A 12,671-nucleotide genomic window follows, 5' to 3' on the forward strand; every position below is an offset into this window, starting at 1 on the left:
TTAGAGATTTTTTCATTGCACTGACAGAACTGTTGATGCTATCGAGCCGTAATTTAAGGATCAGACTAACAAATGGCGCTGAAATAAACAATAGATATTTTTCACCTCATCACGTTTCTTCCTCTTCCAGTAAAATCTTGCCGCGTAAGGTATGGTTTCCTCGAGAACATCAAACCAAAACCAAACCAAACCCCATGGCACTACAGCCCTTGAAGGGCCTTCGCCTACCAAGCGACCGCTGCTCAGCCCGAAGGCTTGCAGATTACGAGGTGTCGTGTTGTCAGCACGACGAATCCTCTCAGCCGTTATTCTTGGGGCCACCGGGCGAGTTGGCCGTGCGCGTAGAGGCGCGCGGCTGTGAGCTTGCATCCGGGAGATAGTAGGTTCGAATCCCACTATCGGCAGCCCTGAAAATGGTTTTCCTTGGTTTCCCATTTTCACACCAGGCAAATGCTGGGGCTGTACCTTAATTAAGGCCACGGCCGCTTCCTTCCAACTCCTTGTCCTTTCCTATCCCATCGTCGCCATAAGACCTATCTGTGTCGGTGCGACGTAAAGCCACTAGCAAAAAAAAAAAAAAATTCTTGGGGCCGCTATCTCACCGTCAGATAGCTCCTCATTTCTAATCTCGTAAGCTGAGTGGACCTCGAACCAGCCCTCAGGTCCAGGTAAAAGTCCCTAAACTGGCCGGGAATCGAACCCGGGGCCTCCAGGTAAGAGGCAGGCACGCTACCCCTACACCACGGGGCCGGCACTCAAGAACATCATAAATATAAAATTGTCTGTTAGACTGAAAACTTTGAATTTTTGTCCAATACTCATATTAGGGAAATAAAACTCTATGGCCAGCTCGATAACCAAAAACGATACCCATGGACTCCTTCTTCTGGGGTCATGTAGCAACAGCGGGACGATGTGTGCCACTCACCTGTAATGCTGGAGCGCCTGCAACAGTTAACGGAGTGTCACAGTTGTCCGGATCCATGGCTAAATGGGTAACGTGCTGGCTTTTGGTCCAGAGGGTCCCGGGTTGGATTCCCGGCCGGATCGGGGATTTTAACCTTCGTTGGTTAATTCCGATAGGTAAGGTCCCATTCTCACAGATGCGAGGTTACCTACACGGTATGAGCTCGAAAGACCTACACCGGGCCATACGCCGTTATAAACTGTACAGTTGTCGTGATCATCGCGGTAGACATTTAAATTGAAGAACCGGTGTGTTGTACATCCCGTACTCATAGGGGTATTGAAGAACACGTAGTAGTGTCCAGTTATAGCGGGTATGTAATTTTGGTTGTTTCATGTCATTGTGTGGAATGTTTTGTTATATGTCCTTGAACACATTAATTGCAGTAATCATAAGTAGTTGATTCATTCTTTTGTAATCTATCAGCACCCACGTACACTGTCCAAAAGATATTGCATATCTAGCATGTCAGCAATGAGCCAGCGTGGACCGTGGGTTCCTTATCTCAGGACGCTCAGCAAACGCCCCCGAACAACCTCGGAAAGCTTGTCGATAGAGTTCAGATCCACTCTGTATACCCAAGGCGGATATTGAAAGAAACTCTCGAGAATGGAATTTGTTATATTAAAGTAAATGAATAACTCATCAACGACACCACATACGCTAATGACACGGCCCTGCTTGCAGATTCAGGCTTAGGACAAAAGCGTATCGTTAACCTAGTTAAAGTAGCCAGTTCAAAATAGTGCACGAATATCAAAATCAAAAGCTTAAATTCTCAGCGAGTCACGATGGGCCATTGCCTGTTAAAATAAACAGTAAAGTGCTTCAAGTACTCCAGCCACTAGATTGATCACATCAACTTAAACGGATGTAGAAATCAAGATTGAGTTAGCGATAAGGAGAATTATCGATCAGCCAGTTACTTAACACAAAAACTCTACGAATGAGATATGTTAAGGGCTATATTTTGGAGTGTCCTGTTAAGGAGTTAGAATCATGGACTCTCAGAACAGCTATGGAGCATGAACTCGAAGGTTTTCAGGTGTGGGTGTATCGATGCATGTTGAAAATACTTTGTATAGTACGAATGACGATCCAAGAAGCCCTGCGCAAAGTAGGATAAAAAAGAGCCGCCTCACAGCATTGAAATGAGAAAATGAGCATATCTTGGTCATGCCCTTAGTCATGAAAGGTATGAATTATTGGTTTAGGTTATAATGGGAGGGAAGATCGAGGAAAGGGGAGCAAAAGGTAGGAGAAGGACTTCTTGGCTCTCCAATATACTGCAATGAACAGAACTGAATCTACAACACTTACTCGAACAGCCAGAGATAGAAATGCATGTGCAATAAAGCTCACCAACTTTCCTTTCGGAGACGGCAAAATAATAATCTTAACGCCATTTCAATTGCCATAGATTTTAAGACAAGGAATTTTGCACAGCAGGAGTTCATTACCGTGTCTGGAGCCAACAACGCAGGTTGATAGCATTGAAACAGTCTTTAACGCTACCAACCCCAATTCCCACCTTGGAAACAGATTACTGACGACTAACAGATTTCAAAATAGGTGTCAAAACAGACATGTTCTCTATGATGCATTGCTTTCTCTGACTTCCAGTTGCACGCCACGCAAAACGCCCTCAGAATGTATAAATAGCATAATGAGCTTGAAGAGCATGTCAAATGACTGTCACATTTTGGCATGAACGTCACTTTACAGAAATAACGAGGGTCATACGATCCGTGTAGAAGTGAAGGACGAGCTTATTCATTGAGAGATTTTGCTACGATTCCAATGAAACTGAGATTTTAAAGGCTTCAATATCGGGTAAGGAAATGCTCTATTATGGAGATCACACATACAGTACAAACTACAACCGTTTATTTTCTCTCCTTTACTTGAGTGGTTTTTTTTTACCTGTACCTGGTTCCTCTTTGGACGCTGGTAATAAACTCCGCCACTGTCGGGTTTCTTTTGATGGGCTCAAAATGTTCGATCGAGCAAGTGGGTCGTGCAGTTAGGATCGCGTAGCTGTGACTTTGCATTCGGGAGATGGTTGGGTTCAAATCCCACTGTCGGCAACTCTGAAGATAATTGTCCGTGGTTTCCCATTTTCACACCAGGCAAATGCTGGGGCTATACGTTGACTCCATTCCCACTCCTAGCCCTTTCCTGTCCCATCGTCTCCATAAGATATATATATATCTGTATCTGTGCATGTAAAGCAAATTAAAACAAAAACAGGATTTCAAAATGCTGAAGTATGTCGCTCAAAAGGCCACGACGAAATAGTTTAAAGGACATCAGAATTACAGATGACATAGAGACAAGTCAATTGGTGTACCTACAACTCCTTGGTGATGCCTGGGCTTTATAAGACAGCAGAAGGTGTAACTGTTGGGAACCTTACCAGCGTTTGGACTGAGGAATGAACATACACGCATATAGAATGTATTCCTCGACGTACATTCCTATTCCATTTATTTTAATCGATATCGGTACTTTCATGCTTACCCCTACGATTAATGTTAAGAAAGGGTTGATAATCCTGTGACTTTCCTCTCCAGACTACCATCGCCATATGCTGCAAATCCATCAGGTGTGTTTCCTTCTGAGACAGAAGCACCCTGGGGTAACTTCAAAGCAACCACCAATATCTGCAGTCAGCGAATGATTTCAACTTGGGACAAAAATGGGAATAGGAGTAGTCCAGCAACGCACCTCTAAAATGACATCCTATCGAGAAGAAAAATTCTACACCTTCGGGATTCGATCTATCTTGTCAAGCCTAAATAGAGCACGAACAAATTATGGTCGTTGTGCTACCTTAGCAGTGACTGAAGCAGTCAGCCACCCGGGGTTTCTTGCGATGGACTCACAATGTTCGACCGAGCGTGCTGGCCATGCGGTTAGAGTCCCATAGCTGTGAAGTGTCTGATCAGGTGACAACCAAGACGTACTCTTGAAATAGATGACTGGCTAAATAATCTAGACTGTTGACAGAACGGACTGCTGGGCCAGTCAACATAATGAATCTTTCTACGTATATTATGTTAGTGGTTTTGCTCATTTCCAGCGTTTCATCATTGTTATATGCTAAACAAAACTTCCTTTAGCTAATCTCAGATATTTCTAGGGTCGCTGGAGCCACCCAGACCCCTTGTACTTTTGGCGGTTGTTTACAAAGACTAGATGCTCTTTCTGACGCAACGTGATTCTTGAAATGAAAATATCAACCCAGAATCGACAATGATTCAAAACTCAATCTTCCGGGTGGGGAGCTAGCAGCTAAACCACTGAGCTTATCTTTTCTAAATAAATAAATACCCTTCTTACATCAATCATCTTTATTCTTAGCGGTTGGGTAACCGAGGAGCTAGAGGCGTCCTCAGTTTACTCGGAAACTGCGAGTTCGATTCGCCGCCTTTAAGTAAAAGGAATCCAAAAATGAGTATTCGACAAGTTCTCTCAGGATATACCAGACACAAGTGCCAGGTTAATTCCTGAGAGCAAACTCGACCAGCCATAGAACTAGCAATTTTGTCGATGTCAATGTCAAGGTTCCGTGTAGAGGAAGCTTTTACATTTCATTTCTCCAGTGGTCTTCTTAGCTCTACGAAGATGTTCTTTATTTTTCTATAATAAATTAAATAAATAAATAAATAAATAAATAAATAAATAAATAAATAAATAAATAAATAAATAAATAAATCGGTCTGTAAGATGAAGAGGGCCTCTCCCTTGAGTTAGGCAGCACTGTGAACGAGTGACATCTAGGGGAGATATGCTAAACTCTAACTTAGTAGGTACAGTAGTTGTGAAAATACCACTTTCCTGTTTGAAATTTCCCCTAGAGAACTATGTTGGAACTTTCATTCAGAGAAAAAATGTAATGGTAAGGGTTTGGCACATTACCTTAGGTCACTTCTAAGGTTTGCTCCTACTGATCTTTATTCAGCCAATCATAGTCCAACCTGCCATTGTAAAAGGAACTTCCAGTTGTCTGCTAAAGATTCCCTTGTTGGATCATCGACTGAGGTTCACACCTCGCTTAAGGCAGTTTGCGTGCTGGGGCAACTAGTACGGTAGGCTTCTTCATCCTAAGCAACGTGGTTCTCGACGATTCGAATGGCATCGGGAAGATAACAGCGTTCCCTTTCAATGTAAAGTTTAGGGTTGTGCCGTACCTATTTCGGTTTTATGTGGTGATTTTAGTAACTTATTTATTTTTGTACCATATAGGTTTTCTAGTTTCTTCAAACAGCGAATTTGACGTCCCTAATGGGTGTAATGTCTTAAAAGGAAGCGCGAATGTGGACCCTAGTTTCTCTTTTCTGAATTTTGTTTTTTGTGGCTAGGATTTTCAAACTTTGATCTATCTTTCACTTTTCGGCTGTTATTTTCCTTCCTTCTAGTCACAAGGTAGTATGGCGTAATCTTCTGTTTTTCTGACCCTCATGTCCCATTAGGTTTTACTACAATGTAATGTCATGGGATCGCTTGGTTGTTTTCAGAATCCCGTTCCTCTTTGTGTTAGCATATTTTCCAAATTTCATTTTCTGATCTCTTTTCGGAATGTAAATAAATCCTGACCTATATTGTAGTATGAGCTTAGCTCCTGCTGACTTGGGATTTCTCCCGGCTCATTTTTGCATTGTCGTTGGCTTCTCTTGCAAATAAAATGGCAGCGAGTTTTCTATAGAGATCACCAAGCGAGTTGGTCGTGCGGTTAGAGTCGCGCAGCTGTGAAATAGTGGGTTCGAACTCCGATGTCGACAGTCCTGAAGATGGTTTCCGTGGTTTCTCATTTTTACACCAAACGAATACTGGGGCTGTACCTTATTGAAGGCCACGGCCACTTTCTTCTTACTCCTATCCCACCGCCGCCATAAGACCTATCTGTGTCGGTGTGACGTAAAACAAATTATAAATAAGATACAGTACAGTTATGCTGGTATGTGAAGGCGCATAGGCCTTGGAAATTGGAAGCTCAATTCCCCCTTGTTGTTTATGAAGCTCTGAGAGCTTTCGGATTTTTCTAAAGTTTCAATTGTTATTGCTTTTAAGAGTGATCGATCACCATTATCTAATTTTGTTGATTTTGCCAACAAAAAAAGAATGAAGCAAAACAAGAGAAAGAAGAAGAGATAGTAAATATATTAGTGTTTACCTTTTATGTGGTCATTTTATTCGTCCAGCTTTACGGCCCTGCCGCCTCTTTCCCCACCACCAGTGGACTGCTATAACAAATCAATCACCACTGATATACGTTTAAGGCTGTCGCCCGGGTGGCATTTTCTCTATAAATTATTTTACTAGTCCTTTCTTCAATTATTTCAAAGAATTTAGAAATTAAAACATCTCCCTTCGTAAATTACTCCAATCCCTAACTTCTAGTCCTATATATAAAATCCCTACTCCGTCTGTCATTCAAAGCGATATTGAAAAAACGAGAAAGTTTGAACAGCTGAAATTTGCACCAGATATATTATGCTGTTGTCTCCCCTTTACAAGAAAAACACAGCGAAACTCTCACCACCAGAATTTGGTACTTTTAAAAAAGAATTGCGTGTCTGAAGCTTCGCTGTAGGTGGTTTGGCAACGAGCACAAAATAACGTACAGATGGCGACACGTATTGCAATGTATTCGCTCGCTGAGGTCAAGATTTTTTGCCCGTCACCATATTGGCAAAACCGTCTATGCCAGCCAACCAGCACAAAATAGGATACGACAGAGCGCCTCACCAATATGCAGTGCAGCCAGAAATTGAAGCCAACGGACACGCTTGACCGCCATATTCTTGGGACTACCTTATAGACCGGTTGCAGTCTACTTTTGTTTTATTACCAAATTATGAGATGAAAGCAAATACAAAAATTCTGTGTTATTAATTGAATTTATTGAGACATTGAAAGGAGTTGCAACAATTTTTTTTTTTTTTTTTTGCTAGTTGCTTTACGTCGCACCGACACAGATAGGTTTTATGGCGACGATGGGACAGGGAAGGGCTAGGAGTGGGAAGGAAGTGGCTGCGGCCTTAATGAAGGTACAGCCCCAGCATTTGCCTGGCTTGAAAATGGGAAACCACGGAAAACCATTTTCAGGGCTGTCGACAGTGGGGTTCGAACCTACTATCTCCCGAATACTGGATACTGGCCGCACTTAAGCGACTGCAGCTATCGAGCTCGGTGGAGCTGCAACAAGAATGACGGTATGGACTTAGGAAAGATCTCAGAAATCTACATACAAATGGCCGGAAAATGAAAATGACAGTCAAATTAGCTTCAAAAGTTCTGAATCACTTCTAACGACTTCCAGTGTCACCGGCAGAAGAAATGTTCCCTATCGCGACCTTCTACTCTACTCTATAGTCCAACATTAAGATTTTTAAAACTAAAAGGTAAATGCTGTAGAGCCCAACTATGGTGAATGGTTTCTAAAGCTCTGCAATGAAGAACTAGACCAAAATTGCGTTAAGATTTCACAAAACCAAATTCTAAAATATATTGTACAATATTTTATTAGGGCTTTTTTTCGCTTCCAAATGAGAATGCAATTTATTTTCCTATAGTAGCAGGACAAATTAACGTAATCAACTAACAGGTCCTGAACATTCTGAAAGGCGACAAAATAACGTACATTAGAAACTGACTACGCAGAACGCGATGATGTTTATGAAGCAGTACATTTAGTTTTCTTAACTCTCTTCCTCCTTCAGGCATGTACCTCACAAGATAGACATAAAAATTGAATGCGTTCTAATATTCTTCACAATCTAAATCTGGTTTGCACAATGGAGCGAGTTTGACTGTGATAAAGCTAGACAAACATTCATACAGAAATTCTAATGGGCTCAGCTTCAGGAAGAACTTGTTTTATTCCAATATATTTGAAAATTCTGAGATACCATTCGCTCTTAAAGTGAGTCAGTTTCCTCTAAATTTAGCCTTCTCTGTCAAAGGCACAGGGGTAAATTTTGCATAGATTTGGAATGCATCTCTCCACTCTGCTGTTTACCCATGGATAACTATAATGAACTGTAGTTTTCTCAAAAGTTCGCAGATCCATAAAAGTCAAAGTGCAACTCCCATTTACAGCTACATTCAATATCGTCCACAACGACATTTCATAATACCTGTTATGATTCTATACAATTATAATTTCGTGTGGCTATTTCTAGCCGAGTCCTAGGCAGACACTCCGATCAGGGTGGGAGGTATCTGCTATGTGTAGGTAAGTGCGTATTATTGTGGTGGAGGATAGTGTTATGTGTGATGTGTGAGTTGCAGAGATGTTCGGGACAGCACAAATACTCAGCCTCCGAGCCAATGGAATTAACCAATGAAGGTTAAAATCCCCGATCTGGCCGAGACCCTCTGAACCGAAGGCCAGTACGCTGACCATTCAGCCAACGAATCGGACATTCTATACAATTGACGAGTACTGTATGTAACATGGGAAGTGTAACGTTTGTTCCTAAGATATATAAACATGTTGATTTCAAATTTCTAATTACGTTTTATATACCACTATTAACTTACGCACTAGTAAACGAATATTTCCCCAATTTGTCCTCTTAAATTCCAACTGTGTCTTCATATTATGATCATTTCTACTTTTAAGAAGTCCTTTCAAGTTGTTGTTTTTTCATCTATAAATGTCATTCCACGCCACAGCTCGGAACATACCCCTTAGTCGAACAGCTCGTCTCCTTACTCCCAAGCCCTCCCAGTACACATTACTCTTTTTCCGGAAGGCACCCAGAACAAATCGTTCCACAATTGTTGGTACAATTTTCAAGGAAGATTTTATTTAATGCGTCGCAATTATTTTTGTGTAAGTTAATAACAGTAGTACATTCTTACAAATGTATCCGTAAAGTATTTTACCCTATTAAAGTAGGGTCTCAAAAAGAAAAATACTTTCTCACAAAAAATATTGGTGGTTAGTTCCATAATACATATTCGCGCGCGCACTTCCCGTGCATTGAAGTCTGCTAACGGTTCTCGTGTCACCACTAGGAAAAATACGGTGCGGCTGGCTCGTAGTTCAAATGCTCTACCTGTACTAGTCCGATTTAAAAATAGTTTTATCAATACTACGTATACTGCGTTTTTTATTTTCGTACCACCAATATGACAAAATGTGTTTATCAGCGTGTAGAGTTGGTATTTAAGTAAGTGAAACATTATATTGATTGTCTTGAACATTTGTGGGTTTTGACTTTCTATTTCTCGAGCAAACTAGGCGTGAAAATATCCATATTATTTACAGGATGAAAACAATGTCATTTACCTTCATATGTCTAACTTGGATGGAAGAAAGACTTGATTTCTACAAAATTGTAAGTAAATTATATTATACATTTTTCATACAATAATTTTTATTCTTTACAATATTTAGTGTCTAATGTGTCAACATAATCACCTTCACAGATTTAGTATACTATTAACTTCTGAACGTAGCCTTAACGAATCACACTGAACCGAGTTAGGTGAAATATCTTAAATAAACTGCCAGTCTCAGAGTAGAATATGAATGCTGTGCAGATACCTGGATTTCTATTACATTGAGTTCATCTCATGTTGATACTTATGGATTTCCTGAACATCTGTTAGTTCCTTTGAGTAGGACGAATTGATGGAATGAAATACCCTAGTGAAGTTGAAAGAACAGAGAGAGTGCACGAAAAACGCCATCAAAATTCTTTGACCTTCGTGGCAACCACTGCTCATCTACCTCACACTGGACAAAAAGGAATGTTTCTTTCTCTGGAACGTGGCACCAGAAGAATAGTGTGTGGCCTCCTTGACTGCCATGTCGACATTGTATCAAGGATCTTTAATTGACCTCCTGTTCAGGAATTGTCCTGCCGCCTGGTGAGCCAGCGGTGCTGAAGACACTCCTTCGCGGTCATACGTCCATCCTTACGCCTCACCAGCAGCCGGCTGATAAAGTCCTTGGCGTCCTCTGATACCCCATCGAAAGCTTCATCCTGGAAGTCGTAGTCTAGTTTCACGACATTAGCGAACGTATCGGCATCGTCGTCTCCTAGGAAGGGCGACAGACCTGAGAGCAAGATGAAGGCCACTACACCGACAGCCCACATATCACAGTCCGTTCCCACGGGTTCTCGAGCTATCACTTCTGGCGGGACGAACTCCGGGGTACCAAAGAGCATGCGAACCGGAACTTCCGAAGAGAGGGCTCGCGCCACGCCGAAGTCGATGAGCATGACGTCGTTGGTGTCACGTGACATGCACATGATGTTCTCGGGCTTGAGGTCGAGGTGGACGACAGGTATCCTGTGGATGTACCTCAGCGCCTCGCACACCTGGCGGATCATGTAGGCACACTCGCTCTCCGGCGCTCCTACACGCTCCGTCACCTCACCACCGGACAGGTACTGGGTCACCATAACCACCTCACGAGGACCCTCATAGGCGGCGAACAGCTGCACGATCCGTTTGTGTCGGAGCTGGTTCAGCATCTCCACTTCATCCCGCACCTGCCAACAATTGAATAAACATTCTGCATTCAACTCATGCACCATTAGTTTAGGAAGGTTCTGCACCTGTAAACACAATCCAACAGACAGTTATGGATACTTAACTATTTCAAAGTCACGCCACTGCCAAAACAACACAACTAAAACAACCGAGAATATCTGACAGTCATCGTGCGTCATCTCCACGAGTTCACAACGGAAGGTAGAAGCGCTTCGGTATTGCGAACGAAATGACCGCATTACGTAACAAATCACCATCGTCGTCATCAGAGAAGAAGAAAAAGAAGAAGGAAAGCAAAGCATTTGAGTTACACGTTTTGCTTCGGCTGCTGTTTATCTCTAAAGCCGCAGGAGTATTAGAGTTTCAGTTTGTAAAGATATTATTTAATATAAGATAGGAGGATACTGAAAAAAATCTAGCATTTAGGCCTAAGAACTATTAAATACCAACCAAATATGATGAGATTCAGTCTTGAAAAATAGAGCGTAGAAGATAAACCTCTAAAGAGCTGCACATCCACATCAGTGATAATGATTATTATTAGAAGAAGAAGAGTCCTCCTTTTTTCTCGCGTGTTTTGTATAGAACATAAAAACAGCAGATGTTTATAGAACTTTAAAATTATGCCCTTGTATCTTTTATTAAGACAGGAACGATTTGGCATGCGAAGGAAGGTCATTAACGTTAATGGAGTTTGTGGGAGGAAGGAACTGGTTGAGTCAACAAGCAGGATTGAATTCTGTGTGCTAAATGGAGAAATACGGAGTAGAACGACCGAACACGTCAAGTATCGCGTGTAGTGGCGCCCTGTGGTATCAGGTGAGGAGGATCTAAAAGTTCAGGGACTTGGTATACAGTTCTTTAGCGCAAATACTTCGAAACATTAATGCACTTTCGAAACTCATCTGAGTCGGTGCGACCTTAAACTAATAAATAATGATGTTGATGGTGATGATCGTAAGAAAAATAAGTAAAGTATCTGAGATTCACCACAATCCCCTTGGGTTTGACAGCGTTCATAATGCTTCTGGAAGAACTACTGGGAGCCATCTTTAGCAACTTCCCGTTATACCTCCTGAGTTCAGAAAGAGGAAAATAATGCGTGGAAAACAAAAGTGTTTAAAATTGTCATGCCGGAGGGGTAGAAATACCGTTCGTTCCTTTGGCTCTTATATAGGAGAGCCAGACATTAGGCATTATTTCTTAGAGGCTCTCACCTTCACCGAATCCAATCTTCCTAGCCTGAGAGGCGGCGTTACCGTCTACAAGGCCCACCGCCCCATCAGGGATGGAATGAACACTTTTAGTAGTAGTAGTAGTAGTAGTAGTAGTAGTAGTAGTAGTAGTAGCTACTCTCCTTCACCAAATCGTCTGTAATTATCCAAATCTCGCCTTGTGGATAGAGAGAGGGCGTCACCTTCTTGGCTTTTAAGTAGTTAACCGTCTGTCACCATTAGGCAGTGTCCGCCTCCGTAGCGTAACGGTTAGTGTTATTAGCTGCCGTCCTCGGGGGCCCGCGTTCGATTCCCGGTACTGCCAGAAATTTAGGAATGGCGGGAGGGCTGGTGTGTGGTTGAAATGGTACATGCAGTTCGCCTCCAGTGGGGGTGTGCCTGAAAAGAGCTGCACCACCTCGGAATGAGGACACGAGTTTACTTTACCATTAGGCAGTGTCTTGGAAAGGTGTACCAGTCCATTTGAGGAGCCCAGTGGTACGCTATGGGCGAAATGCTGCCCACACACTGCCTAATAAGCCAAAAGGTTCTTATTACTGTTAATTTTTGATCCGTGGATGCGAAAGCCTTAATAGACATTTTTATTTATATTCTCATGCCTTAACTTCCTATTTTACAAAGGAAGTTTTTTATTTACATTGTAGTTCATGACTTTATTTGGTGAATATGTAAAGTTCACTACTTTTTGCCTCTTTCTGTGATAATTATAGCAAATACTGTAAATTACTTGCTGTTGGCAGAAGTCCATTGACCCAGTGGCATACCGCAGTATAGAGAGCTTCGGGAACTACCTCATCACTCACTGTGATACACGCAATCATAGCACGAGTAATAGACTTGGAATTTATCTTGTGATGCTAAGAAAGAGCATGGCTGCTTTCCAAACCTCACTTGTTTTTTGACTCTGGCCAACAGCTGCTTCCCCACTATTAGTCCAGATGACAATTCATTTA

At 42.0% G+C, this 12,671-nt stretch overlaps 1 protein-coding gene across 1 annotated transcript in view; it reads right to left on the minus strand.

Moving 5' to 3' along the window:
• Positions 1-9,302: 9,302 nt before the first annotated feature.
• Positions 9,303-12,671, minus strand: part of LOC136867178 (myosin light chain kinase family member 4) — a 75,174-nt gene continuing 71,805 nt past the window's right edge. The window contains exon 2 of the mRNA XM_067144301.2: positions 9,303-10,482. Coding sequence (XP_067000402.2) covers positions 9,832-10,482 — 651 coding nt within the window. The 3' untranslated portion in view covers positions 9,303-9,831. The remainder of the gene's footprint in view (positions 10,483-12,671) is intronic.

The sequence above is a fragment of the Anabrus simplex genome, chromosome 3 (assembly GCF_040414725.1).
Source record: "Anabrus simplex isolate iqAnaSimp1 chromosome 3, ASM4041472v1, whole genome shotgun sequence".
Taxonomy (NCBI): Eukaryota; Metazoa; Arthropoda; class Insecta; order Orthoptera; family Tettigoniidae; genus Anabrus; species Anabrus simplex.